Source organism: Pelodiscus sinensis, chromosome 16, assembly GCF_052426305.1.
Source record: "Pelodiscus sinensis isolate ZL-2025 chromosome 16, ASM5242630v1, whole genome shotgun sequence".
NCBI lineage: Eukaryota > Metazoa > Chordata > Testudines > Trionychidae > Pelodiscus > Pelodiscus sinensis.
Window position 1 is genome coordinate 37,343,911 of NC_143067.1, and position 27,961 is coordinate 37,371,871.

A 27,961-nucleotide genomic window follows, 5' to 3' on the forward strand; every position below is an offset into this window, starting at 1 on the left:
AAGTGCTGCCTCTCCTTGCACTCTTCCTGCTCACTGGTTAAATGAAGGGTTTAATGCACTGCAGCAAAGATTACATAGGCCACGTCTACACTGCCAGAGAACGTCAACCCAAGATACACAACTCCAGTTCCGAGAATAGCGTAGCTGGAGTCGATATACCTTATGTTGAATTTCTGCAGCATCCCCGCTGTGGTAAGTCAATGGGAGAAACTCTTCCATTAACTTCCCTTACTCCTCATGACTTGCTGGAGTATCGGGGTAGATGGGGAAGTGATATCAGTGGTTGATTTAGCAGGTCCTTACTAGACCCACTAAATCAAACCTGAGAGATTGATCTCTGGAGCAGTGATCTCAGGATAAGTGAAGGCAAGCTCTCAGACAGCTCTAAAGAGCATGGAATCCATACTCACAAGAAAGTGTTTAAAATGGTAGGTGCTAAATACATCTTTGTCCCTGGATAGAAGCAGAACAAGGAAGGATGCAATATGGGTTATCCTGTGCATGCAGAAGCACAATTGCTTTGTTGTTATTGCTATTACTGTTATCTCTATTATGGAAGGATCAAGAAGCCCAAAACATGGTCAGTTCCACACAGTGTGGGGAGGGTGTTAAAAAAGTCCCTTCCTCAAGTAACTGACATTCTGACAAGATATAAACAGGAGAAAAAATTGGATGGAATAGCGAAAGATGGATGAGTATGGATAGATTAAGAAACATGACATTGAATCGGATGATTTAATCATTATTTATTTGGTTTTTGTACCTACAATAAAGAAAAAAGTAGTTAGAATATATAAGTTCCTCATTGCCATTTACTCAGGAGTTTTCATTTAGAAACTATTACGTGCATTTAGAAAGGTAGGGTATCTATCCCAGCAGTACTTGTAAAAAAACAAACTACATCTTTATCCACATTTGTCATGTCCTGCAACTGTTTCAGAGAAAGTATTTTATGAACCACATTCAATCTTGTGTCAGTCTTCCCTTGTAAGATAGAAAATCTCAGAGCATCTTTTTAATGTGGAACAAACTACCCAAAAGTATCATGTTCCTCATCACCCGCCAGCACCATATTCAACATGTCTTGAGGTTGTGGAAGTGCCTCCCTTGAAGACCTATCTGGGAGAAGTGGTGATGTGTTGCTGAGCACCAATTAGTAAAAGTGCAGATGGAAGAGGTGACATCACCGAACCGTATCTCCATGGGCAGTGCATCATAAAGGTACAAAGTCCACATCAGTCAGCAACAGCAGCAGGAGCTGAGAAGCTCTGAGCCCTCACCAAACATCAGAAGCATCGCAGGCATCTCAAAGAGAATGGCTGGTGCCAGAGGCCAATGGGAGTCACATCTCTTTTCCTCCCTGCTCTATCGTCCAGTGAGATCCACTTTGTACCGGCTTCTTTTGGCTGCCACTTACCACATCCATTTGTACTTTCTTAAAAATCGCAATCATAGAATAGTTCTGATCTCGAGTGGAAGTCTAGTAGAAAATGTTCTTCTGGTTCCTGTTGAGGTGTATTATTATTGGTAACTCTACAATTTCCATCTAAGTAATGGACCAATACCATTGTCACAATTTTTTTTTGTTCCCAGTATATTTGAAAATTCATCCTTGCACTGAACACTACTGACTATAGATTTTTTCCTTGTCTCCTTTTGCTTCCCTTTTCTATTTTCTACAATTCCTAGTTTCGCCTTTACATTCATCAACTTTCCCTCTCTCCCATTTATTATTTTTATTTTCTATAACTTCCTTCTCTTCCCCTCTAAACCAGGTTTGTTTGGGTTTTTTAAATCAATACAACCTTCTTTCTCCATTGCAATTTTTGAGACTTTTAGTTAAAAGTTCTTAAACAATCCCACAATACTCATATTTCTCTGATTAAATTCTTCCTCCCAGCTCAGTTGCTTTATAAGTGTTTCCCAGGTCACACTCAGCAGGACAGTAATGCATTTTAAGACACTTTCTAGCTGTTGGTGATGTGCCCTTATGATCACACATGGCAGGAAAAAGGAGCATAAGAAAGAACTCCTGATTCCTAGCTATCTGCACTCCACAGCCAGAGAAGAATCCAGACTTCTGTGTTTTATTTGATCCAAACCAATGAAACAATTGTGGTTCACTTATGCAGAATATATCCTCAAGTAATGAGACTAACTAGTAATTAGGCATTACTTTCAAAAACACTCAAGACTGAAGTGTAAGTGCCAAAAAAATGTGATAGTCCTGCCTAATTGGTGTGCAGCTTTCAAACCAAATGAATGTGTAGCTGTAGATTTGCATTGGCGCAAATGAGAATGAAATGTGTCCCATTGTCCCTAAATAGCTAGTGATTGCCAATATTTTAAACTGGGACCCTAAAACACCAATTCCTAATATGCCAGATCTGCTACAATCATTGTCATTTTGCAGCAGTCAGTAGGTATCAAGCCATAGTTTTTTATCCTTCAGCTTTGCAGATGGCACAAAATTATTTAGAATAGTTGGGGGCTAGCATGACTTGAAAAATGCTAATGAATCTACTCTCATGAATAAATAGCATGACAGCAAATGAAACTCATTGCTGAGAAATGCAGGATGATTCATATTAAAAGAAAAAAATTAATGACTGGAACACATTTCTAAGTTCTAGAGCGATTGTAATCACTTGTGAAATAGATTGCAGCATCATTTTGGCCGGCTTCATGAAATCCTCTGTTTCATGTGTAGCATGACAGCAAAAAAAGAATGTTAGGCTGGATAAAACTACATGGAAAACAATGTAGCTGTATTTTATATAATCTAATGTTATGCCCTCACCTGGAATACTGCAAATGATCTCAGTACCTCCACCTCAGAAAGTATCGCGGGATTAGGCTGTCAGGGAGTAAGGTGTAATGGTAGCTAATAGAAACAACGAGACTAAATCATTTTAGCAAATGTGCAACATGCCTCAGGTGGCACGTGATGAGAATTCATCACTGAATTTGGGATGCTGGTTGGATTTGACAAGAATGCTGATTCATGCCCTCCAGCTGTATAGTGTGGAAAGGAGAGCAGTGAGTGGGCGAATGTGTGTGAGATACAGGAAATAATGAATCTTTTAGAAAAAATCATTTAAATGATCATGTTTATCCACTGTCATAATGCAAGGACAAGGAATATTGAATCAAACTTATGGACTGATTAAAAAAATAAGTCTGAACACCACATGCAATTAACCTGTGAAACTCATTGCCGCAAGGCACAGTGGAGTCTTGTGAAATGTATCTATGGAGAATAAGAGAATCCACAGTTACCTTTGAGACATTTAAAAATAAGGAATATAATCCCGCCCCCATTTTTCAGAGCATAAATAAATTACTAATAACTTGGGAACAAAAAAACACATCCTCTGTTGGAATTTTTGAACTTCATTATGTATTTCAACCTGGCTGATTATAAGGACTTAACTAGACCATTGGTCTGATTCACAATGGCAATTCCCTTTCATTATTTTATATAATACCAACATATGTTCCCACAAGGTACACATTGCACACACAAACAGCAGAAACATTGCTGTTAATTGCTACCTTCTAAATGTTTATTGCCTGCAAGAGCTATTGTAAGTCCAGCAGCAACAAGAAAATATGTCTCTATCATCAAGAGATCCATCATTTTAATGTGTTTGTGAGTTGTTTTTTATTCACAATGTCTTTGTTTCTGTTTCAGCTGCTGGCAAGCATACAGATTTTTTTATTGATTCATTAGGAAGTTTAACACTTTTATATATAATTGAAAATAGCTGTTTAATTTTTCAGTGATGTTCTGCAGAAAGTGTGATGCTTTGGTTAGAACAGAAGCCCAGTAAGTGCTGCTTATAGTTTCTAAGTTCTGAGTGACTCTGCCACTTATTTTCTGTGTCAACTTGGATAAATTGTTTAATTGTTTTGTTCCTCAGTTTGCCTATCTGTAAAATGGGAATAGTAGCGCATCTCTCACAGGCATCATTACTGAATGTTTATGAAGGCTCTCCACCTGAACGCAGTTACAGAAGTTGAGAGTCTCACGTAATTAATGCCCGAGAGCACCAAAAGTTTGCAATCCAAGTCTAGTTTGACGCTTATTGCATGTCGGGTTTTACTTTGGGCCCCGTGAGTAGCTCCGATAAAACATGTGTGTAAAAGATCTGTACTCTCCTCACCTCTACAGCTGATGAATAATTTGTTTTCATCTTCTGATGACTTGACAAGGTGCTTCTGTGCAGAGGCCTATAGGAAATCTAAACTGAGCTGCCCCTGTTCATCTTGTTGAAAGCTCAACACAAGAATATCTCAGTAAGAATCACCGCCAATTTCCTGCTCCATTATTCCTGGTGGTGTGAATGTTAAAGTAGAATCAGTGAGCTCGTCTTTTCAGTCTGCTACACACCAGAGAGCCCTGGTATGGATGTCCATGAAGAGTGGTGATCGTAGAAGGGACTGCTTCCTGTGTCCCTCTCTACTCAGTAACCTCCAGTGAAAAACTCAGTAAGGCTTGGTGCATAATTTCTCCCTTAAATGGCAGGGAATTCAGCCCAAGGCACTGCTGAACTGAGTGGAGTCTCTCAGTGAAATCCCCGTTGTTGGGGCTAAGATGCTGCGGTGAGAGGGCGAATCCTAAGCAGCATGGCTCACATGGGCCATTTTATCAGGCGACAGGGAGGTCTTGGAGATTATGCAGTGTGTCAGCCTCGACGGGCATGGTGATACCTTCCCAGTAATCCCCAAGGTCCTTGGGTGGTGCGATTGTGTCTGCCCCCCAGCAGAACAATATGGAGTAAATTCTGAGGGACTCCACTTTTGCAACCCCCAAATGTGGAAGTACCATGAGTGCGCCTCTCCCCATCACAAGACCAATTTACAAATAATGAGAGTAAAAAAAAAGTTGTTATTTTTTACTTTCTTCCTATTTTTTAAAATCTGAGGATGTCCTGAGGTCCCAATTCCAAGTTTTCCTCTGCAACCATGAGGGCCAAAAAGTAAAAGTTACTCTTAAAACATGAAACCTGAGATCCTCTTGTCATCACTCATCTTCAGGAGCTGAGCAGTGGGGAGGGGAAAGGGGGCTTTAAGAAAAGCATCAAATACGAAATTCATGGCAGAACTGTGGCAATTGGAAATTCTGGGAACCTCGGGGTTTTCCACTCCCTTCCCTGGTGATTCCTCCTGCACCCCAATTACCCGTTTTCCAGATCTGGGCGTATGTGAAGCTGATTGAAGTTGGGATCAGAAGCTATAATGACACTGACGAGAAGAAAGAGAAATTAAATAATGATTCCTGAGAACTACATGTAGCCCGTGCATAATGTTTAGAGAAGGGTGAATAAATTGTAGGGAGCAATTTGTACAACACATTTCACCTCTCTTTGCATGTTGTCTATGAAGAGGTTGCAATTTTCTTGAATATAGTGTGCGGAATTACTCACAAAGCCCTTTCTATGCATCATTTTTGGGTGGTAGCCCATTCAGCTCACTTCACTGAGGTGTAGTTGATATTCCAAAGTGGACCTGCTTTGATTGGATCTGTAGATCCTGTGGTCTGCCTTGGCTTCCTGAATGGATGAGCATGACTCTTAAAATCAGATTGCAGGTGTAAGTGCTCGTGGTTGCACTTAATGGAAACACTAAGGGTGTGTCTAAACTACATGGCTCCATCGATGGAGCCATGTAGATTAAGCTGATCGGCAGAGGGAAATGAAGCTGCGATTTAAATAATTGCGGTTTCATTTACATTTAAATGGCTGCCCCGCTCTGCCGATCAGCTGTTTGTCGGTAGATCGGGGCAGTCTGGACGCTCCCCTGCCGACATAAAAGCCCTTTATCGACCTCACCGGTAAACCTCATCCTACGAGGCATAACGGGGAGGTCGATAAAGGGCTTTCAGGTCGGCACGGGAGTATCCAGACTAGCGTGCTGAGCCGACAAACAGCTGATCGGCAGAGCGGGGCAGTCATTTAAATTTAAATGAAGCCGCAATTATTTAAATCGCGGCTTCATTTCCCTCTGCCAATCAGCCTAATCTACATGGCTCCATTCATGGAGCCATGTAGTTTAGACATACCCTAATAGAGAGATGAGTGGGAAATTGCTTTCCTATCTCATAAAACTTTAAGAATTTGAAAATTTTCCTGTTCTGAGTTGGGGCGGGGGAGAGGGAAGGGGCGGGCCAAGGAACACATACACACAGCAACCCAAACCCCAGGATAGCTGATAGACTTGGGTTAGGGTACTCACCTAAAATGTGAGAGATCTGGGTTCAAGTCTCTGTTCCAAACCAGGCCAGGACTTCATCCTGGGCCTCCTACCATATCCAAGGCGAGAGTGTCCTAACCACTAGACCAGCAGTTCTCAAACTTTTTGGGCTCTGGAGCCCTTTACATGTGTTCCACTGATTGTATGTGTTGTGCCTATCGATGTTTCCAGTTTGTCAACCTCACAGAGCCCCTGGAGATGTCTCGCGGAGCCCTGGGGCTCTGCAGAGCACAGTTGGAGAAACACTGCACTAGGCAATTCTGGATTGTGTTTCCTGTGTGCATGTGAGGAACTTACCTTGGCTAAAGATTTACTGAACCTAGTATATCATCTCAAAAAGCTTTGATGGCTTGGCATTTTCTGCTGAACAACTGTTAATGTTGAAAAATCTCCCGCCAGCTCTATATTAGAAAAACTTTAAAAAATAACAAATAATCTAGTAGCACCTTAAAGACTAACAAAATATGTAGATGGTATCATGAGCTTTCATGGGCACAGCCCACTTCTTCAGATGACTGCAGTATTAAAAGTCCAGTTCCAAGAATAAATAAGGGAAGGGAGAAAGGGGGGAGGAAGAAAAAAAAGACAGTGAATAGATTGTTCAAGTAGTTACAAGAGGCTGATAAGAACAAGTAGCACCTCCATTGTTTGTTTGGTTGGTTAAATCATAAGGAAGGTAGTGTGTGAGCCAACTGATATCCCTGTTCATTCCATTCTGATAAGAATCAAACTTGTAAATGAAATTAAGTTAAATACAAAGGAAAGGGTTGGAACTTAACTTTATTTACAAGTTTGATTCTTATCAGAATGGAATGAACAGGGATATCAGCTGCCTCACTATGTTCCGCATCCTAATGACTTACCTCCTCTATCAGCTCCTTGGTTATCTGAGCCTCTAGCTATCATCTTTGGAAAATCATGAGAGACAGGAGAGATTCCAGAAGACTGGGAAAGGGCAAATATAGTTCTCATCTATAAAAAGGGAAATAAGAAGAACCCAGGAAACTACAGACCAGTTAGTTTAACTTCTGTGCCAGGGAAGATAATGGAGCAAATAATTAAGGAAATCATTTGGAAACACTTGGAAGGTGGTAAGGTGATAGGGAACAGCCAGCATGGATTTGTAAAGAACAAATCATGTCAAACCAATCTGATAGCTTTCTTTGATAGGATAACGAGTCTTGTGGATAAAAGAGAAGAGGTAGATGTGGTATACCTAGACTTTGTAAGGCATTTGATATGGTCTCGCATGATATTCTTATCAATAAACTAAGCAAATACAACTTAGATGGGACTACTATAAAGTAGGTGCATAACTGGCTGGATAACCGTACTCAGAGAGTAGTTATTAATGGATGTCAATCCTGCAGGAAAGGTATAACAAGTGGGGTATCGCAGGGGTCTGTTTTGGGACCGGCTCTGTTCAATATCTTCATCAACGATTTAGATATTGGCATAGAAAGTACACTTATTAAGTTTGCAGACAATACCAAACTGGGAGGGGTTGCAACTGCTTTGGAGGATAGGATCATAATTCAAAATGATCTGGACAAATTGGAGAAATGGTCTGAGGTAAAAAAGATGAAGTTTAATAAAGATAAATGCAAAGTGCTCCACTTAGGAAGGAACAATCAGTTTCACACATACAGAACGGGAAGCGAATGTTTAGGAAGGAGTATGGCAGAAAGGGATCTAGAGTTTATAGTGGACCACAAGCTGAATATGAGTCAGCAGTGTGATGCTGCTGCAAAAAAAGCAAACATGATTCTGGGATGCATTAACAGGTGTGTTGTGAGCAAGACATAAGAAGTCATTCTTCCACTCTACTTTGTGCTGGTTAGGCCTCAGTTGGAGTGTTGTGTCTAGTTCTTGGCGCCGCATTTCAAGAAAGATGTGGAGAAACTGGAGAGGGTCCAGAGAAGAGCAACAGGAATGATGAAAGGTCTAGAGAACATGACCTATGAGGGAAGGCTGAAAGAATTGGGTTTGTTTAGTTTAGAAAAGTGAAGATTGAGGGGGGACATGATAGCAGTTTTCAGGTATCTAAAAGGGTGTCATAAGGAGGAGGGAGAAAACTTGTTCATCTTGGCCTCTGAGGACAGAACACGAAGCTATGGGCTTAAACTGCAGCAAGGGAGGTTTAGGTTGGACATTAGGGAAAAGTTTCTAACTGTCAGGGTGGTCAAACACTGGAATAAATTGCCCAGGGAGATTGTGGAATCTCCATCTGTGGAGTTATTTAAGAGTAGGTTAGATAAATGTCTATCAGGGATGGTCTAGACAGTACTTGGTCCTGCAATGAGGGCAGGGGACTGGACTCGAAGGCCTCTTGAGGTCTCTTCCAGTCCTAGTATTCTATGATAACCAAACAAACAAACAATGGAGGTGCTAATTGTTCTTATCAGCCTCTTGTAGCTACTTGAACAATCTATTCACTGTTTTTTTTTCCTCCTTTCCCTCCCCCACTTCCCTTATATATTCTTGGATCTGGACTTTTAATACTCCAGTCATCTGAAGAAGTGGGTTGTACCCACGAAAGCTTGTGACACCATCTACATGTTTTTTAGTCTTTAAGGTGCTACTAGACTATTAGTTGTTTTTACATTTTTTTAGTTACAGACCAACTCGGCTAACCCTCTGAAGCTCTCTGTTAGTTCATGATCACCGTAACTAAATTTTGAATGTAGCTGGCATTCCTTATATCCTTTTTTATTTATTTTACTGTGATTGTTAGTATGATTAGCTTTTGACTGCATGATTGGGAAGAATCTTGTTTTGTGCAAATACACGTTTTCTTTATGGATAAAAGTATTTGTGGGCAAACTACAATGATGGAACTGTTAGTGAACACATTTATATCAGAACTCCTTTGACTGCTGTACACATTGTACAGTCAATTACTTGGTAGAAAGCATTATGAACTGCGTGCAAAGTCTATCAGACTGCCAGTAAATCTGCCCTATAGCTTTCTCTTTTGTCTTGGGCAGGAAGGAACCCTGCTTATTTTAAAATCTGTGGTTCACATTCATAATCAAGTATAATATTTTTGAACAAAATGGGACAGGATAAAATTTAAAATTCACTAAGCATTTCTAGACTTGCTTATTATGCATTTCTCTTTAAAATGCTTCCCAGCCCTCTCTGAAAAACTTAATGAGTCCTCTTTGGTCACCCAATCAGGGAACAGAAACTATAGTATGTGACCTAATGACCAGTCATTCAGAGAGAATACTGAATATCTAATATGGTAGATACTACAAAAAGTGCACAAACCTCTTTAGGTTACCTACATTCTTAAATAGGAATGGTTCATATACCCTGGAGTATTGTGTAAGAACATGGATAGATTAAAACTTCTGACAAATACTAAGAACTACTCATAAATCTGCAAAATCCTGATTTGTTCATGGGCCATCTGCTGTATGGGAAATTATGTACTGTTTACAGTTAATAATACGGCCACTCTGATATTTGATCTTAATACAGGCAGTTCCCGGGTTACGTACAAGATAGGAACTGTAGGTTTGTTCTTAAGTTGAATTTGTATGTAAGTCGGAACTGGTACATATTGTAGGGGAAACTCTAGCCAAACATTTCTCCAGAGCTCAGTTTTATTCTCCCACACCTCACTTCCCTCAGTCCTTTATTCTCAAGCTGAGGTGTCTGCTGAGAAAAGCCGCTCCACGTCTCCCTGGTCTGCTGGGGAGGGGGGGGGGCGCTAGCTTCGCATCTCCCTGGTCTGTTGGGGGGAAGCAACTAATGCGGGGTTGCCTCACCCCGTTTGTAAGTAGGGATCCGATGTAAGTCGGATCCATGTAACCCGGGGACTGCCTGTACTTTCAAGATGGGCTTTTTTCTGAGGATCTCAAAATTCTTTAAACATTCAGCCTCCCAAAACCCCTGTCAGGTTCTTGTAGCACATATATTTTTTCCTGTTGTACCAAAGGCAAACTGAGGTCCAGAGAGCTCACATGAAGTGTAAAGTCTTTTGTAGAGCTGTGAAAAGCCCCAAAACTCTCACAGCACAAGTCAGTGTTTTGACCATCTGGACCATTATCCTGGGGGGGGAGGGGAAGCCACCTCCTTTTATCTTCCATCTATAACATAGTTAGCATTGGAGGGATCCTTTTGTCACAACAGTAGTGTTTACAAAAGGAACCAGTTAATGGGCATGCCCTCCAATCGGAGGTGTGGCAGCATGATGAGTAGATGCCACCAAGCTATCAGTAGCAATGAAGATACAGCCACGATACTTTAAGCATGTGTTGTACAGTCTTGACCAGGACTCTGGCTATTGGTTCAGGTGGCTAGCCTGCGCAGAAGTACATTTTGCCCTTTCTTCACCGATATTGGCACCTGAGCTAACCAGACTAAAGCCAGGTCAGGTATCTGCACTGCACCCAGACCCTTTTGTTCTGTTTCTCCTTTAACCAACCACTCCTTTCATCATACTGAATACTCCAGATATTACATGTGGGAAAAAACTGCTTCGTTCCATTCTAGAATTGTTCCAGGGTTCTTAAGGCAGTAGCGATATGGAATGAGGTTAGAGAAAAGTATGAGGTAATTCCCTGAGCATAAATGTGGGACCTAATGTTCTGTTTCTGCTCCTGACTCATTCTTTGAGTCTTTATGCCTGGAATATGGGGATAATAAAATCTATTGGTAGGGTTGTTGTGAGACTCACTTAATGTTTACAATGCGCTTTAAAGATGAAAAACACTAAGTGTTATTGGAGCCCTGCAATAATAGTCCTCTAAATTACCAGCCCAGGCACAAAATTTATTTTCCCCTGGTGGTGATGGAAAAAATACATGACTGCCTTCTCATTTCTGGGAAGGAAATTATCCAAAGTAGCCGGCCAAGTAAAATATTCCAAGAATAAGTATAACAAAATGCAACATTTATTAGTCCTGTTTGCCTATCTGCAGTGGGTGCCCATGTCAAGCCAAATTTTGGTCCACTGAGTCTTCTGTGCATGTGTCACACACACTGGCTATATGTACTATGTTCCTCTCTAATAGATAATGCAGAGAGCAGAGCCTACTACTGCTACCAAGAAATGAAGTTGTTCTTTTAGCTCAAGTGGTAGTGGTGTTTTGAAGTCCTGGGTCCTATACTGATTTAAAAGTTGTGGCAGGGGAGCTCATTGGAAATCACTATGATTTTGGGATGTTTCCTGTAGAATGTCTTAACAGCAGGATTCATGATTAAGGAAAGTAAGAAAAGACAACCTTTTTCATGTCCCCTTCTCTCCCTCTGAGATTTGCCTTTACTTTCTGTGCAGGAAAGAAACATTTGCCAAAAGTATCTGCACTGGTAGGGTTACAAAAAAAATCCTAAAACAGACAATCATTGTTTACACAGATTTTTTAAAAAATCACATGTAGCATTACTGAGGTTTAGCAACATACAATAAGTTGTTCAGGGCAGAGTAAGCTCAAGGGAGAATTACCCTGGGGGGGGGGGGGGGAGAGAAAATACAGTAATAGATTACTGATAAATGCAGAAATTGCTGGCACATGAGCAAGAGAGAGAGAGAAGAAATAGGGAAGAAGATGAGAAAGGCAGGGAGAGGGAGACATACGCACACATACACACACACATGAAGAGAGAAAATGAGCCATATACTTACTGAGCAGCAGGAAGAAAAGCTTCAAACAGACGGTTTCCCAGCATTAGATGTCTGCCAGTTGTTTGGCCAGCACACCAGTGGGTATCTGTGTGGTGTCTTAAAGGATGTGGAATCAAGGCGAGTCAGAAGGACTCCAGACTTTAGGGATTGTGGTGGTGGTGTGTTCTTCTCTGAAACTTTTGCACTACCTCGGGCTAATTGACTTGTCAGATGGTAAGAAAACCTCCACGCTTTCTAGATCCTTTTTACTTTTATTTAAGCGTTCTTCAACAAAATCACTTGCTGAGGAGCAGGTAGAGGGAAATAAAGCATCAGCTTTTCCGTTCACTAATTTCTGATCCTCCTCTTCATGCCTTGTAAGTGATCTGATTGTTAGTGCTGGAATTAGGTTTTGTACTTTATTTCAAGGGCTGGTGTTATCTTTTGGAATGTTACTATTAGCTGAGAGGAATTTTATGTTGTGATTTTTGCCGCACGTGCTGCTTTTCTTTTATCTAAGGATTATTTTTGTTTCACTCTCTACTTGGGAACAAAAAGTCTCTTTTGGGGTAGTGGAAGTGCTAGTAATTAATTCAGGAGTTTGGTACGGTTCACTAGGAACAATACTCCTGTGACTCTTGAAACCTGAAAAAAATAAAAACCGTTTGAACCTGTGTAGCACAAAGGAAACTTTTTTATGTGAATATTTCTTATTCTATCTACTTCAGAGATTAATAAGACAAACCAGAGACAAAATAAATTAAGTAGGAAAAAATGTTTCTCATTTGAAGAACTGTTCTGGGGGATTGCTTGCGCTTTCTCTTTCTCTCTCAGATTTAGTAAAGAACTATTTTTCCTATGATATTTGATAGGAGCAGGCAAAGCATTGTATTTTAATTATTTAAGTAATTTTAGGCAATAGCAGAATGTTTTCTAACCACACAGTGACACTCGCTCCCATGGTGAAATTCATTAAAAAACAAGCACTGGTATGAAACAAATAAGAATATTTTAAAATGGTGAAATGCAGAAATTGCTTGCACGTGAGAGAGAGAAATGAGGGAAGCCCATAGTCCTTGGCAGATCTTTAGGAGTTCACTCATGCACAGATGATTAACTCCGCCAAGTTTTCCTAACAGAGGAGCAGAATGAGCTGAAATCATAACAAAGACAGCAGTTTCTTGAAACAGCGGTTGCCTCTGAAATATGGGTTATGTAAAACAGTCAGAATATTTAGTGAAAAATTAAAGAGAGAAATACATGGCACAGCATTTTACTTATGTACAAGTTTTATCTTTTACTGACTGATATTGGGAGGAAAGGCAGCATATTAATTTTCACACAGTCATTCTAAAAAGCCTTATGCTATCCGGTACCTCATAGGTATAAAGTTTTCATTGGTGGTGAACACAACATAAAAATAAATTGTGACCCATAGAAAAGATTTTTTTTATTTAGAATATTGAGGCAGAAGATTTAAGTTACATGTATTGTCAATACAGTACATACATGTTTGGGTTTTCCCTGTAATAAGTGTGAAACATGACAACGATAGTCTACTCTTACATGAACTGAACTGCGGTAAGTTTGCCTCACCCCCCGCCCCCCAAACCATATCCAAAAAAATAGCACCTAACAGTAATTATCAATTTGAACGGATACACTTACCTTCATAAAACGTGTGGAGACGAAACGTAACATGAAATGCAGCAGCAATTGCATTGCTATATGTTTAAATGCAAGGACACTTTTATATATCCTTTCCAGAGCTATTTACTGTAAATCCTCTTTTAAAATAGTTTACTTACCCAGCCCCATCTGCAAATGTTTCCCCAGGAAAGTCAAATAAAGCACAGATGAGACACTTGTCTTTTCAAAGGTAAGTAGTAATTGTTAAAAGAAGCCCTATTGTTTGTAGAGCAGTGTAGACCAGCTGTATCCTGCAGTATATCGGAATGTGAGTGAGCAATTAATCCTTCTGTATTGTTTCACTAAACAGTCCTGGATGCAGATCTCTAACCAACGTGTAACCGAATCAGTCAGCTCTTTCAGGTGCAAAGCATGGCATGGCTGTGCCTTAGAAATCTAAGCACCAGCGTTAGAACATCTCCCAGTACTAATGGACCCTCTGACAAAGCATAGGCTCGCCATCAAATCAACCTCTTCTCCAGTTTTGGGTGGTTCTTTTTCTTCTTCCTTCCTGACCTTAGAATTGTCCCCTTCTGATTCTGCAGGAGTCTGAGAAATGTACAGTTACCGTTTGCAAGTTGTAGCAGCATTTCCTCCAACTCACTTTGGGGCCTGATTTCTTTCATCCCTTCCTTATGTTGAGTAACACTTACACATGAAGATAGTTGTACAGATGTCACTTGAGTAAGTATTGCAGAAACTGGGCCCTTGGAAATCTTTAAGTCCGGCATGAAACTTTTTATTTGACCTGCTAGGTAACAGTAGATAAGTGTGGTACATTATTATTATGATTTTATTCCCATAGTCCCTTGGAACTCTGGTTATGGATTGTAGCACGACTATTTCTAACTTGCCTTTACATTCAGTGTAGCCTTTACATTCTTGTGTAGCTAATCGCTGCTTTTGTTTATCTGGAGGCGAGTAGATTCCACATGCGGTTTCATGACTGTGTAATAGCTCCCAAATTAGACAGTAGCCTGCTCCCAATTGCCTGAAATTGGGCATGCTGTTATTTCCTTTTAGACTTTGCATTATGCCAACTCCTGCAGGTAAAAACATGCTTATTTAGAAACTACTCACTTGTGTGGCTTTCTCACAAGAAGCTCTTGGAGGTCAATTCTCCATGAGGGTGATATGAAAGGCTGGATTTTATGGAGTAGTAACTACCGTGTGATTGGCAGGTCAGTAAGTTTAAGACACCTCTTAGAATTTCCTGCAGTTTAATATATATAATGCTCGGAGTCTTGACTCTCAGAGTCTGTTTCCTAGTTATATTTTGTAAGTAAGGGCTGAATCCTGAATTGTGTGTCATGCTGTGCAGGTGGATCTGTCCTCAGTCACAATGAATCCAGTAGAGTTTGGCAGAGGTGCAGATATCTACTGTAATTTAGCGAATATAACCCGTAGGTTATATTCGTTTTTACAAGCCCCGCACTCTCCCTCTCCCAGCGGGATATACTTGGGTGCAGGGTATATTTGCTAAATTACGGTACCCATGTGGAGGTTTGTTACATGATTGCAGCCTGAGAATCTAATTGGAAATCTGAGCAAGGCTTAGACCCACATAAAATTATCCTAGCAAAATCCGGAGGGAAGGCAACAGTTTCTTTAGAGATTGGCTTTGGGGTTCTGCATTCCTTCCATCCTGAAACTGAAGAGGCATGAGATCCATGTAACCTGAATCCCGTAAGCTCCTCTGGAAAGAGGAATGCCCTTGCGTGGTCAGAGCTGTGTCGAACACATGACGCTCATTTCACATTACAGGTTTCACTGCTTCCTGTGGTGCAGCCTCTCCCATGCTTCTACTTCATTCATAGTTTCACAGTCTCACGTCGGTAGTACCAAACTTGCTTGCAGGAGACAACCAAACCCAGAAAGAATGAGGTAAGAGTCAGTGGTTACTTTGTGACAAATGTGGGGATGCAGTCATAATGAACGATCCCCATTAAATGCCATTCAAGAAAACATTTTGGACATACTAGTTGGCAAAAGACCAAGAACTCTCCTATAAGAGCAAGTGCTGACTATTTGTGATGGAGCAGGCCCTGAAGCCAGTAAAGGGCCATAGACAAGTCCTCCAGGAAACTAGAGTGGCTGTATGATGAATCGGCCAATCAGGAGCCAGGAAGGCCCCATAAAAGGAGCTACAGGACCAGACTCAGTTCAGTGTCTAGAGCCCAGAACCTGAAACCGGGTGGCTGGCTAAGGGAGCAGCAGTACCATGGAGAGCTCTGTGTGGGGAGCTAGTGGAGAGCTGAATAGAGACTAGGATGAACTATAATGGAGCCCTGAGGCAAGGGTGAGAACACTGTCTCCAGAAGGGGAAGCCTTGGAGGCACTACTCTCTATCCCGGTGGGGAAACAAACGGAGAGACTGAGGGACACTAACAGAGGGCACTGAGATGGCCCCCTGTTAAGTGTGTGCTCCAGAGGGGGGTTGCTTTCACACCGGAGTATGACTCGGCTGGAGGGCTGAGTAGCCAAAAAGGCTGAGACTGAGACAGTGCAGGCATGCACACTCAGCCAGGCATGGGGGCACTCGCGAGAAGTGAGTGCCGCCCCATCACACTGTTCTACAGCGGTTTTATGAGTTTGGTGCCAACTCTTCTTTGTTCCATCCGTTGATCATTTCAAAAGTCTTGCAATGCTGAGAAATGTTACATCCTCTGGATAGAGAGGGATCCAGATCAAATATTATGTATGTTTTTTGGACACTGTCAACACTGAAATAATACCATGGCCAGGGTTTAAAATCCTGAGAACTAAGTGTTGTTAAAGGTATCCTTTGACTATTGTGAGTCAGAGATTGAACCTTTAATGCAGTGAAATTTGTTGGGAGCCCCACAGTGTGTGTGTGTTTCTGTCTGGTAGGGCTGTTGTCTTGGCTGTCTTCAGTTAACTTCACAGAGAAAATTGTACTGGTGACAGATTTCTTCTCGGTTGAATGAGTTGTGGATTTTTCTCTCGAGGATAGTAATGATTCTGTCTTGTTGCATGATTCAGCAGTCTGTAAACAATGTATAATCCTCTGGTGAAACTCCATTGTGTCTTGATATGGTTGTGACAAATAGGTTAGTTGAACCCTGAAAAGAATTAGACGCCTTAAGTATGTGACTTGGAAGAGCAGATCCTCTTACACTAGATTAAGGCAACAATACTACCATTCATGGGAGCTGTCCAAAAGTTCATTGGGAACTGTGAAGTCATCACAAACCAGGAGACATTTAAATCTGGCCTTAGGTCTGTGAACTGTGGCAAGCCAGTATTGTTGCGGTTTGTACAGTCTTCATTCCCAGCCTTGGCCCCCACTCAGTGACCTGGTCCACCAAACCCGGAAACGAGCCGACCTTGCAACTACTATCTATAGAGAGCATGACTAGATATTGGCCACCATTCTTGCCATCTCTGTTGGCCTTGGTACCAGATCTGAAGGGTCTTCAGAGAGCACTGCAAAATTCAGCCACTTTCTCCTCAAAGAATTACAAAGCCCCTGGTCCACATCCCAGAAGCAAGGGTTGGCAAGGTCCCATAACCGCAGTATAGTGTATCCTCTGGAGATCTGAGTTCTTCAAAGCCTGGATCTCCAAGTGAAATCTGAAGGAGTTAGCTCCTTGAACCTGTAGGATCTGGTTTGTGTATATCCCCAGTTAAGGAACCCAGCAAGGCTTGCTAAGTCCTATCATTAGTTCTTAGATTTCACATTGCAAATCTTTAACCAGTGGCATTATTGGCTATATTTTAGAGGGGTTAATCCTTCCTTTGAAGCATCCTGCATTAGCTATTGCAAGAGGCAGAATGCTCAATTAAAGGGTCTGTGTGAGTGTGACTGTTTATTAAAATTACTTTTTTCAACGACTGTTCCAAATAAGGCAATATGCATCAACAGTCACAGGCCTGGCTTGCTCTGTGGTGACACACACCTTGCATTGTACCCCTATGGCATATACTCTGCTCTATGCCTGCATTATGTGAAAAAGGCCAAAGTCTTTTCCATTTGTACCACAAACTAGCAAATTCCTTCAGATCTTACAATCTGTGAACACGGGGGACTTGCTCTTCAGAAAGCCTATGAATATGCCGTGTTTGTCATAGAGTCTGAAACAATAAAAAACATGAGCTGAAATTAGGCCATAGCCGTTTCTGTAAATTCAAACATCCCCACGGTTGGGATCCAGAGGAACCAGGGGGGTATCACAATTCGTAATCACATTGTTGCCTCCTGCAGTCCTTCTGAACTCAATTAATGTTTTACTGGGCTAGTTGTTTAGACACAAGCTCCAGGTGGGACCGGGGACTGTCAGACAGAACGTGTCTGTTCTCAGCTTGATGTGTGGGAAATTGTTACGTGTGCACCTCTGAGCGCAGAAAGAGAACAGAGCCACAAGTGAGGAAGCGAGAGCCTAGACTGAACTCAACGCCCACATTGGCACACATTTGGCAGGTGTTATTTCAACAAGCTTCAGAGACACCAACGGGTTTTGATTCTGTAACCCCCAATATTTCTCCTCCCCGTTGCTTTATTTTTTTTAAAGCGAGGCATGAAGGCACCATTTGTAGCACACCTACCAGATCTTTAGCTAGTGCTGGTTTGTGCCAGCTGGCCCCATGGGAAACCCCTTCCTAGGGCTTCCTGCCCTGTATGGGGCAAGTGAAGTTTCAGCTATTGCCCTCCTGGGGATTCTACCCAGGACAGCAGCGTGTGAGGCTGCACAGCTGCTTTCTGGAAGAGGCTGTATCACAGATGCATTGAATTAACACAACTGCCCAAAGCACATGCCCTCCCAAGCAGCCCAATTTCCAACTTGTTTGGCCTATTGTAAGCTCTCCCCTCAACATGAGAAAGGAACAATGCCTGGACATTCTGCTGTCCTAGCAGACTGAGAACCCATGTGGGCCCTTGCAAGAAACTAGGGAGGCGCTTAGTCTTGTTTGTATTTATGTGATGAGCCTATCTTAGGTGTTTTAAAGGTGTCAATCACTATGATACCCAAGAACTATCTGGCATCAGGAGACAGGACTCTAGTTTAGAGCTAAATACAACTTTGGGAGTAATGGTAAATTTTCTCAGAACTGCAGTTTCCGAGTGATTGAAGCAATTTAAGAAATTCAGGTTGGAATCAGGGAATAGTTTTGATGGTATAAAAAAGGAAAACCTTTCAAAAAAGTCCAAACTGGTTCATTTTTAGGTTTTCCACGTGAAGCGTTTTGTTTAGAAATACCCATTTTCAAAAATGGCATCTCAACACGCCATTTCCTTTGGAAACGGTCATTTCCAACCGAACCGAACCCTGAAACCTTTCCGGTTTGTCATTGTGGTGAAACAAACCAAAGAAATTCAGTTAGAAACTAAGCGATGGATTCCGTTCAGCCACTACAGTTATTCAGTCAGCTCTGCTCAGGTTCTGTGTCCCACCAAGTCAGGTGCCCCTTTACGGACAATGACGTTGATAAGGTTCATAAAGCTCATTGAGGCTATGTCTATACTGGCGGCTTCTGGCGCAAGAACATCTTGCGCAAGGGTTCTTGTGCAAGAAGTCTTGCGCAAGAACATGTCCACACTGCCATGTGCGAGATGTGCTTTTGCGCAAGAGTATGCATGGCAGTGTGGATGCTCTCTTGCGCAAGAAAGTTTTGATGGCCATTTTAGCCATAGGGCTTTCTTGCGCAAGAAATCCCTGTCGCACGTCCACACTGCCCTCTTGCACAAGAGCTCTTGCACAAGAGGGCTTACATTTGTTAGAAAAGAGCGTAGCTCTTGCGCAAGAAGCCCTCTCTTACCATGCCGAACTGTAAATCTTCTTGCGCAAGAGCGAGTGGGCAGTGTGGACGCTCTGTGGAAGAACGGTCGTTCTTGCGCAATAACCCTCCAGTGTAGACATAGCCAGGGAGTTTGATATGAAAAGTGCTTTAATAGTATTATTACAATAAATCATCTCTGAGCTTGAATGTGGTAGTGACCAGGCATCAGGGTAGCATCTTTGGTGACCTGTTGCAGTGCGTAATCTGGCGCTCAGTTGCTTTTACTACAGAATTATGTTTATGATGACTGCTTGCTATAGTCTCTCCTCCTCATCTCCATGGTTGTTTAGTTGGTAGGCGGTAGAAATAAATTTCAGTGTACCTGCAGACTTTTTCTTGCTGGTTAATGCTTTTTGCAACACTTTGGGTTTCCTAGAGGCTTCTGAATCTTATTATTCTAGAACTTCATTTTTCTGTCAGAATCTTTTTCTGAACCTGCTTCAAAAGGTGAAAGGAAAAACTATAGTATACCAAAAAAAATCTTCTGATCTCTGCCATTGAGAAAAGAAGGGGAGTAAAGGAACAAAGAGGGTTTTAAAAGTGAAAATAATGTTTCTTTATGCAGGAGCCTGCGACCATGGCAGTTTGACACAGTAGTTTGATGCAAAGCAGCCCAGTATTTCATTGTCTAAGAACTACAGGAGACTCAAAAACTTGTACAGTAAGATGAGGGAAATATATAGGTTATTTTAACTGCAGACATTGGTAAAGTACCCATTTGAGAACTTAAACCAATGGTAAAATATAGAAATTTATTATAAAGTAACTTTGCGATTGTTAAAAACTGCTGTTATTTAGCTATAACAAAAGGAAAAACTATGTAGCACTTTAAAGACTAACAAGATGGTTTAAACCCTGTTAAAGTGCTACATAGTCTGATCTTGCTAAAACAAAAGGAAAAGCTAACTCGGCTATCTCTCTATTGTTATTTAGCTATGTAACTGTCCTGCCTTCATTTGTCATGTATCAAACCTCTATATTTTGAAGGACTCTGCTATCTGCAATGATAAGCAGCCATTTTGAATTCCGTGCAAAGTATTGCAGAAAAGATGCCAACTGTGTTTATCTGATAAGAATTTATTTTTGTTTTTCTCTGCTATGAATCATTCTTAGTAAATGTGTGTGGTTTGCTCCCTGCTTCTGTAGAGAAATACATCAAACCAGTCTGAAAGGACCATGATCTAAAACTCTTATTGTGTCTATTACATCCCCAACAGGTCCACCGGACCGCTACATTTTTCATGTAATGTCAGAGTGGGGTGAGGTCATCTAAACGTTTTAAAGGTTAAATTAGCCAGGAGGCTTTTCTTCAAAAAAAATGAAGCCACATACCTTACAACAGAAGAAGTGGGTTGTACCCATAAAAGCTCATGATACCATCTACATGTTTTGTTAGTCTTTAAAGTGCTGCTAGACCATTTGTTGTTTAAGTTTTTCCAGTTATACACTAACTCGGCTATCCCTCTGAAGCTTTTGAACCATTTTCAAGTTCTCCTTTCTCGTGTATTCAAATCCTTTCTCCATAACTTCAGCAACATCCTGGACTTCTTTCAGGGAAGTATCAAAGACTCATTTACTACAGTTTAACTGCACTAGTGGCACATATTTCACTATGCATATAAAAGTGCAGAAAATGTCTGTGCACAGTTCTCTATGTGAGTGTGTGTGCACGCATGTGTGTATGTGTGTGTACAGTTGTATACACATTATAAATGATGCTGCTCCAATTAAGTGCTCTATTTTGAAATAAGTGCTGTGTAGATGCTCCCAATTTCAAGATAAGCCATTTTGAAATAAGTTATGCAATTGACATAGTTGAATTTGCATAGCTTATTTCGAGTTAAGCCCTGCTGTGTAGATGCACCCTTAGGGATTTTAAAAGTCACTTCTGGTGTTTAATGGCTTTTCACTGTTTCAACTATACCAAAGAAATGCAGAGGGGTCTGACTTTATGGATTAACTGCAGAGTCACAGACCACTTTGTGGGAACTTCGTTTGAGTTGTTCATACCGTTTCCTTTGTGGTTCTGTTGAACACTGAGGTATTCAACACTCTGGCAGGGAAGCAAGACGAGCTTTTTTAAACTGAGATTCTTAGAGAGATAAGGTTCTGCTTTTGCTATGTGAATCTATATAGATTCAGTTACAGGTAGCAGTAACTTGTTACTGTGTGAGGCATGTAGAGCTAGGTCATGATTATACGTCAATCTATCTCACAGTTGTGCCGCTCTGTAGCTCTTTCACACCTGATGTCTGGTTAGCAGGTTGTTGTTTTCACATGAGAACATTGGTGTGAGTGAAACTGACTTGCTCTGTCTTCTAAAACTGTGACATTGCCTTCCTGCTTCTCAGCCTTTGCCCCACCAATTCACAATTGCACGTCTCTTCTTTCTATCAAACATATGGAAATCCAAACTCTTCCCTGCAGAGGTTTCACTTCTTTTCAGAATCGGGCAGTTACATTTCCAGTCCCTCGTCCCTGATTATTCATTCTCCCAGCACAGCTCTGCCTTTCTCACCTGGTCTTTTGAATTCTTCTCCTTAGGCAGGATTAATACAAACTAAATATAGAAAACTATATATTTTCAGATTGCATCCATTTCTGTTTCTCGGGCCATATAGCGCATTGATTTTCCTAACCCACTGGAAGTCATACTGAGGGCCATCCTTAAGGGGCCATATGCAGTACGGGTCCCCCTCTCTGAGGGCAGACAAGGGGGGCAATTTTTTAGAGAGATGATTTTATAATCTTCAGCAACACACTAGTGAAATATTTTAAAGCAAATTTTAAATTAAGGTCCTGACGACTCAGAAACTGGTCAGTATATACCTGGGGTTGGCAAATGCTTCTTAAGTGGCTTCATTACCACTTGAATGCTATTTCTCTAGATGTAAATCCTGTTTCATTGGCTTTGTGCCATGCTCTCCTCCCCTGTTTTGGCTTTGTTCCCTGGCTTTTGGTAACTCCATCTGCACTGAATGATATTATGAACCCTTGTAACACGGTATGAACTGATATCATTCCTAGCCTGTGGACCATGTACCACTTTTGAGTCATGTGGGGGTCTCAATGACATCACATTTGACTTGTGTGTTCCACCCTCTGTCTAAGGCAGTATATAGCCCAGGACATGCCATGGTCATATTGCTCTTTGATTCACTGACTGGCTTAGAGCCACCAAGTTCATAGGTTGCAGTATGAGAGAAGTGAGGTGTCTGAGGCAGGGGCCATACTAGTGAAGGTTATGGGTTTGTTTTGTTTTTGCTTCTAACTTTTGTGTGGCTCCCGATGATTTTTCTGTGGGTCAGTGGCCCCTGGGCCCTAGGGTTGCCAGATACTTTCACAAAAAATCCCGAACATGGCAGGAAAAATAGGTTGAGGGGGGAAAAAAAAGGGTCATTACGCCTTTAAAGTCCCCGCGCTACTCTCACTCCCCTGCCCCTGCCCCTGCCAGACGCGGCAGGAGAAGAATGTCCCTGCTGCCCTTCCATCCAACAAAAACAGAAAATGTTCTGTTTTTTTTTCTTTACCAGACAGGGGTCATAAATACCGGACTGTCTGGGTGAAAACCAGACACCTGGCAACCCTACTGGGCCCTGCCATAAATAAAGACAACGTTGAAACCTTTTGTTTTGGAGGTAAATTAATAATTTACTTTATTTAAAACTAACATGATAAAGTGCTTAATCTGTTTAATGATTTTGATTAATAATATTTCCTTTTTATGTAAGGTTTTTAGAGATAAGCAAAGTTTTGTCATCCTGGGTGGGTAGGCTGGTGGTCCATGGAAAGGTTTGTGTTGAGTGGGGTGGGCCATTGGCCAAAAAGTTTGCTTTAGGGGAGGGAAAGATGTCAACTTCTTAAGGAGGCCATTGTTAGACCCTTGGCTTTGAAACATCCCCCGCCTCAAACTCTTGTCATGTGCAATAAACTGGTGAGAAGACTGTAAAATGTTTGATGTGGCAATGTCCGGAACCCTGTCTGATGCCCTGTTAGCTTGGTTGTAGGCCAAATGCAATATGGAGATTCCATGCGGTGTAGGAGACGTGGGCCGTCTCTGCTGATTATTTTAGCGCTGTCATCTACCTTGTATACTCTTTGACCATGTGATATGGACAAAATGTGGACTCACAAAGGGGTAGATGAAGCCAGCTTGAGCAGCTTTGTTGCTTGTCCTTGTAGGCTGCTATAAGGGACCACAATGACCATTTAGTCTGTTGTCTTGTATAACATAGACCTTCCCTGAAAAAATTCAGTGGGAATACAGTTCAGACTTCCTGGCTTCTGCTCTTGTGTTTTATCCACACAACTATCCCTCCTTCAGACAGGATCATGCTCCCAATGGCTAGGGTGGTATCCTGAGGACTCTTGTTGCATTTCTCTTATATTTAACTACCCAACAAGATTGTTCAGTGGCTTAGTGTGGGAATATAGGGTGTGGTGTTATTGTGTGGGCAGAGGACATGACAACATTCACCTCTATGCTTTCATCTGTTCCAATCCATCTGGGGCACTTAAATGATTTACCGCCTTCCAATGGAGACCAAGAGCGTGGATGAAAGCTAGCTTTGTAACTTAGGGCAGGTCTGTGCTATTGCTGAAGTCAATTTAACTTGCATCACTCGAAATACACCGATAATAGCTGTTCGATTTTGTTATTTTTACCCATCAACGGTTAAGTTTTTTCCTCCCCAAAATACTATTTACATGGCACTTTTTATTTCAGCAGACAGAACAAAAGGTACATAGATCAATGGATCTTATCTGTGAAATGAGTACCCTGCAATTTGTAAGGTTTCTGGTCTCAAGTGAATCTTTCTTTTATGCAGAAACTGCAAGTCACTAATCTAATTTTTATTCCTGATAATGGACTTTCTAGGTTGGCATAAGTGATATGCAGATTAGGCACATCATATACAGAGAGCTAAAAGTGTGTTGTGGGTTAGTACACTCAGAATAAAAAAAAATCTTAGCCTGTATTGGTGACATTTCCTACAGGCTATTGTGCTATCATTTTAAGCTTAACAAGTCCACAACTGAATTCTGTGTCTTTCCTTCCTTCCTCCTTCCCTCCCTCCAAGTCCTAATCTCCATCATTCAGGCTTGAAATATGGTTATCCTCTTCGACTGTGCCCTCTTTAGAACTTCACCTCCCTGCCATGTTCATCTCTTATTGTTTCTTCATCCATAACATTTCTCAGACAAGCCTTTTCTCTCTGTCCACATCCCTTGAACTCTAATCTAAGCACTCATCACTTCCTGTCTTGTCCGCTCCAATCAGTTTTCCCCTGACATCCTGCTCACTTTGGTCAGATATATTCCAAATGCCAAGGTCATGTTTCTGGTCTGGTGTTCTTAGGGCTGGCTAGAAATGAAGGATGCTATCTTGTAAAAAATTGTAAGGTTTCCAAATGTGAATTTCTTCCTGTATGGAATGACAAAGACCTGAGATTTTCCATGCAAGAAAGAGGGAGAGAGAGACTGAGTCTGACTCTAGAATAGTCTAGCGGTTAAGCCACTGTTTCTCATAATGGTCCCTGGACCCAGTCTGAGAAAGCTGCTAACTGGCCACTCCAATCTGTTTATTTACCAGCTCCACAGCCACGGAGTTTCGTGGCTCCCACTGGCTCTGGTTCACCATTTGCAGCCAAGGGGAGTCGCGGAGAGCAGCATGGCCGGGCCATTCCGTCCCATAGCTCCTCCTGGCTGCAAATGGCAAAACACAGCCAATGGGAGCCATAAGGCTCCATGGTTGCAGAGCCAATAAATAAATCAGAGCAGCTGTAAACACCCCTGGGATGGATTTGAACCTGGGAATCTCTGAAGCAGAGTATAGGAGCCTCTACCCTTTGAGCTAAAAGCCAGCTGGCTCCTAGCCCATGCTGTAGAGGTCTCTTGATCTTAACTATTTCTGTGGTCTAGGTACCAGTTGCATTGCTCACTAACCACACTAGGTGTGTGGCTTACACAGTCAGTTAGCAGCTCTTTCAGGGTGCGTCTACACTGCAGCGTTAGCTGGAAATAAGCTACGCAATTTGAGCTACACAAATACCATTGCTTATTTCAAGAGAGTCTATTTCGAAATAGACCGCTATTCCAACAAGTCTCTTTATCCTGTGGAACAAGGTTTGCTAGGATGTCGGAATAGCGTGCTATTTCAGGATACCGGATGTAACCAGAAATAGCACCACAGTCTAGACGTACCCTCAGAGAGGATCCAGGGACTACTTTGAGAAATGTTGGCTTAAGCTGTCATCTAGCCAGAATGGTGTGTCACTAAGGCACAAGATGATTTGTAGATGGTTCTTCTTGTGAGACTTTTATATATGAAACATGTCTGACTATATGTCTAGGTCTATATATAGAGAAAGAGAGAGAGAGAGATTTCATTAATAGGTAAGGTGCCCAATATATAGACATATTTCATTCATAGATAAGGTACCTATACATGGTCTTGGAGAATATGCACTAGGTTTTGTAGATCCAATAATAGTATAAATAAAAATAAATAGTGGCTATTCCCAACAAATAACTTCTTTTGTGTCACTTTTTACATGGAACTCTTAACGCCTCCAGCTGCAAAGAAGAAACTAAGAACGTGATTTTGCAAAGCCCTAAACCTACCATAGCAGTTGAAGCCAATCTATCCTTAGGCCTGCAAGGGTGTGCTAAACCAGCAAGGGATTTTGACCAAGGACCAGAAAAAGTGCCAGGATCATACATGGATAGTGCAAAGCATTTGAGAGTCCATGTTAAATTAACACGCACTCTCATGGCATTTCCACCCACACATTTTGGCAAAGTTCCTTTCCAGCAGTACAAAAATATCAATGCAATGCTAGGTCTTAACAATAGTACTGCAATCTATATATAGTCAACGATGGTAGTATTCATCTGTAACTAGCCTTAGAACATTAGAAGCACCAGACGGGGTCAGACCAAAGGTCCATCTAGCCCAGTGTCCTGTCTTCTGACAGTGGCCAATGCCAGGTCCCCAGAGGGAATGAACAGAACAAGGAATCATCAAGTGATTTCTCCCCTGTCACCCATTCCCAGCTTCTGGCAAAACACAAAGCTGCAGGCCCACACGTGGAGGAGGGGGAAAAAAATCGATCCACAACATCCACAGATGATTTCCCCTTAAATCTTACCTTGCATTAGAATATGGAGGAAAGTACAACAGGGCTGTGTCTAGACTGGCCAGTTTTTCCGGAAAATCAGCCGCTTTTCCGGAAAAACTTGCCAGCTGTCTACACTGGCCACTTGAATTTCTGCAAAAGCACTGACTTCCTACTGTAAGAAATCAGTGCTTCTTGCAGAAATACTATGCTGCTCCCATTCGGGCAAAAGTCCCTTTTGCGCAAAACTTTTGCGCAAAAGGGCCAGTGTAGACAACTGAGATTTGTTTCCGCAAGAAAGCCCCGATCGTGAAAATGGTGATCGGGGCTTTTTTGCGGAAAAGCGCGTCTAGATTGGCCACAGATGCTTTTCCGCAAAAAGTGCTTTTGCAGAAAAGCGTCCGTGCCAATCTAGACGCACTTTTCCAAAAATGCTTTTAACAGAAAACTTTTCTGTTAAAAGCATTTCTGGAAAATCGTGCCAGTCTAGACGTAGCGCAGTTGTGCATGGTAACATACTACAACGTGGTGGTAGTTCTGCTCATTCCTGTGTGTGTCATATATCTGAGCTGCACTCTGAAAAACAGTTATCCAATGAACAGTTGTAAAAAACAAGTGCAACTCAGCACCGAGCACATGAGGACCCACACACGAACCACTGTACTGTCATTTGTAATAAGTGGGCAACATTTGCAACACAAATGTACTGTATTGTAGGTGGTATCATTGTCGCAAAGTGAAGGTGCATCATGAAATTACTTTTTTCAATCTCAGCAATCCATCACCAAGGTTGACTCTCTCACCTGTATGATATGAGCTTGCTGAGATGAATGTTGAGAGCCAAGCCAATACTTTATTTTCAGTTTATTTGTCATAAAATGAGAACCCTGAAGGGGGAGAGTAAAGTTGCTTTGGAAATAAAATGTAAAAATGTAGGCTCTTTTGTGTGCCTCTTTATGGTAATTCGTAACTGAGCTGCACAAATTTACTCAGGTTTGAAGTTTGGTGGTTTAGATTCCATTCTCAGGGGGCATATTCCTGATGAAAGTTTAATAAAGCAAACTCTGTGTAGCCGAACTGGAGTGACTGAGATAGAAATTAGCATTTTGCAGTGGCTTATCACAATTGCATCACATTTCAATCTTTTAAGAGTGCTTTGTGTTCGGTTACATTTGGATCATAACTACTTATTGTTTTTTTGGTGTCATGAGATTGTGTAACTTGGTTTTTGTGCACTAAAATGGCTAAGATAAAGTTCTTCTGTTTATAATTAACACATTTCTGATATTTCACAAGCTTTAGAGGACTTCTTTACAGTGCAAGTACAATTTTTTTTTCATTTATTACATTTCTATGGACATGAATTATGTAATAGACCTTCATTTCCCCATGTAATCTAATTGCATGTCCAATCCATGTACTTAAAATGATTATAACAAAACACAAAAATACACAGACCACAGAAAGTAGCCCAACAGGTGACTAA

General features: G+C 41.5%; 1 protein-coding gene and 1 long non-coding RNA gene across 6 annotated transcripts in view; one reads left to right on the forward strand and one right to left on the reverse strand.

Annotated features, from left to right (window-relative positions):
- KCNIP1 (potassium voltage-gated channel interacting protein 1) overlaps positions 1-27,961 on the forward strand; it is a 464,782-nt gene that overhangs the window by 349,604 nt on the left and 87,217 nt on the right. The window contains exon 1 of one of the 5 annotated variants that reach the window (XM_014569861.4): positions 11,971-12,103. The exons of the other annotated variants lie outside the window; for them this stretch is intronic. Within the exon in view, the coding sequence (XP_014425347.1) occupies positions 11,995-12,103 (109 nt within the window). The 5' untranslated portion in view covers positions 11,971-11,994. Of the gene's footprint in view, positions 1-11,970; positions 12,104-27,961 lie in introns of those variants that run through there. 5 annotated transcript variants of the gene reach the window in all.
- LOC149523525 (uncharacterized) lies at positions 3,378-13,634 on the reverse strand. Its single transcript, XR_016346983.1, has 3 exons — positions 13,538-13,634; positions 11,891-12,514; positions 3,378-5,247 (listed from the first exon to the last, which is right to left on the reverse strand). It is a non-coding gene; the product is annotated as an uncharacterized LOC149523525 (long non-coding RNA).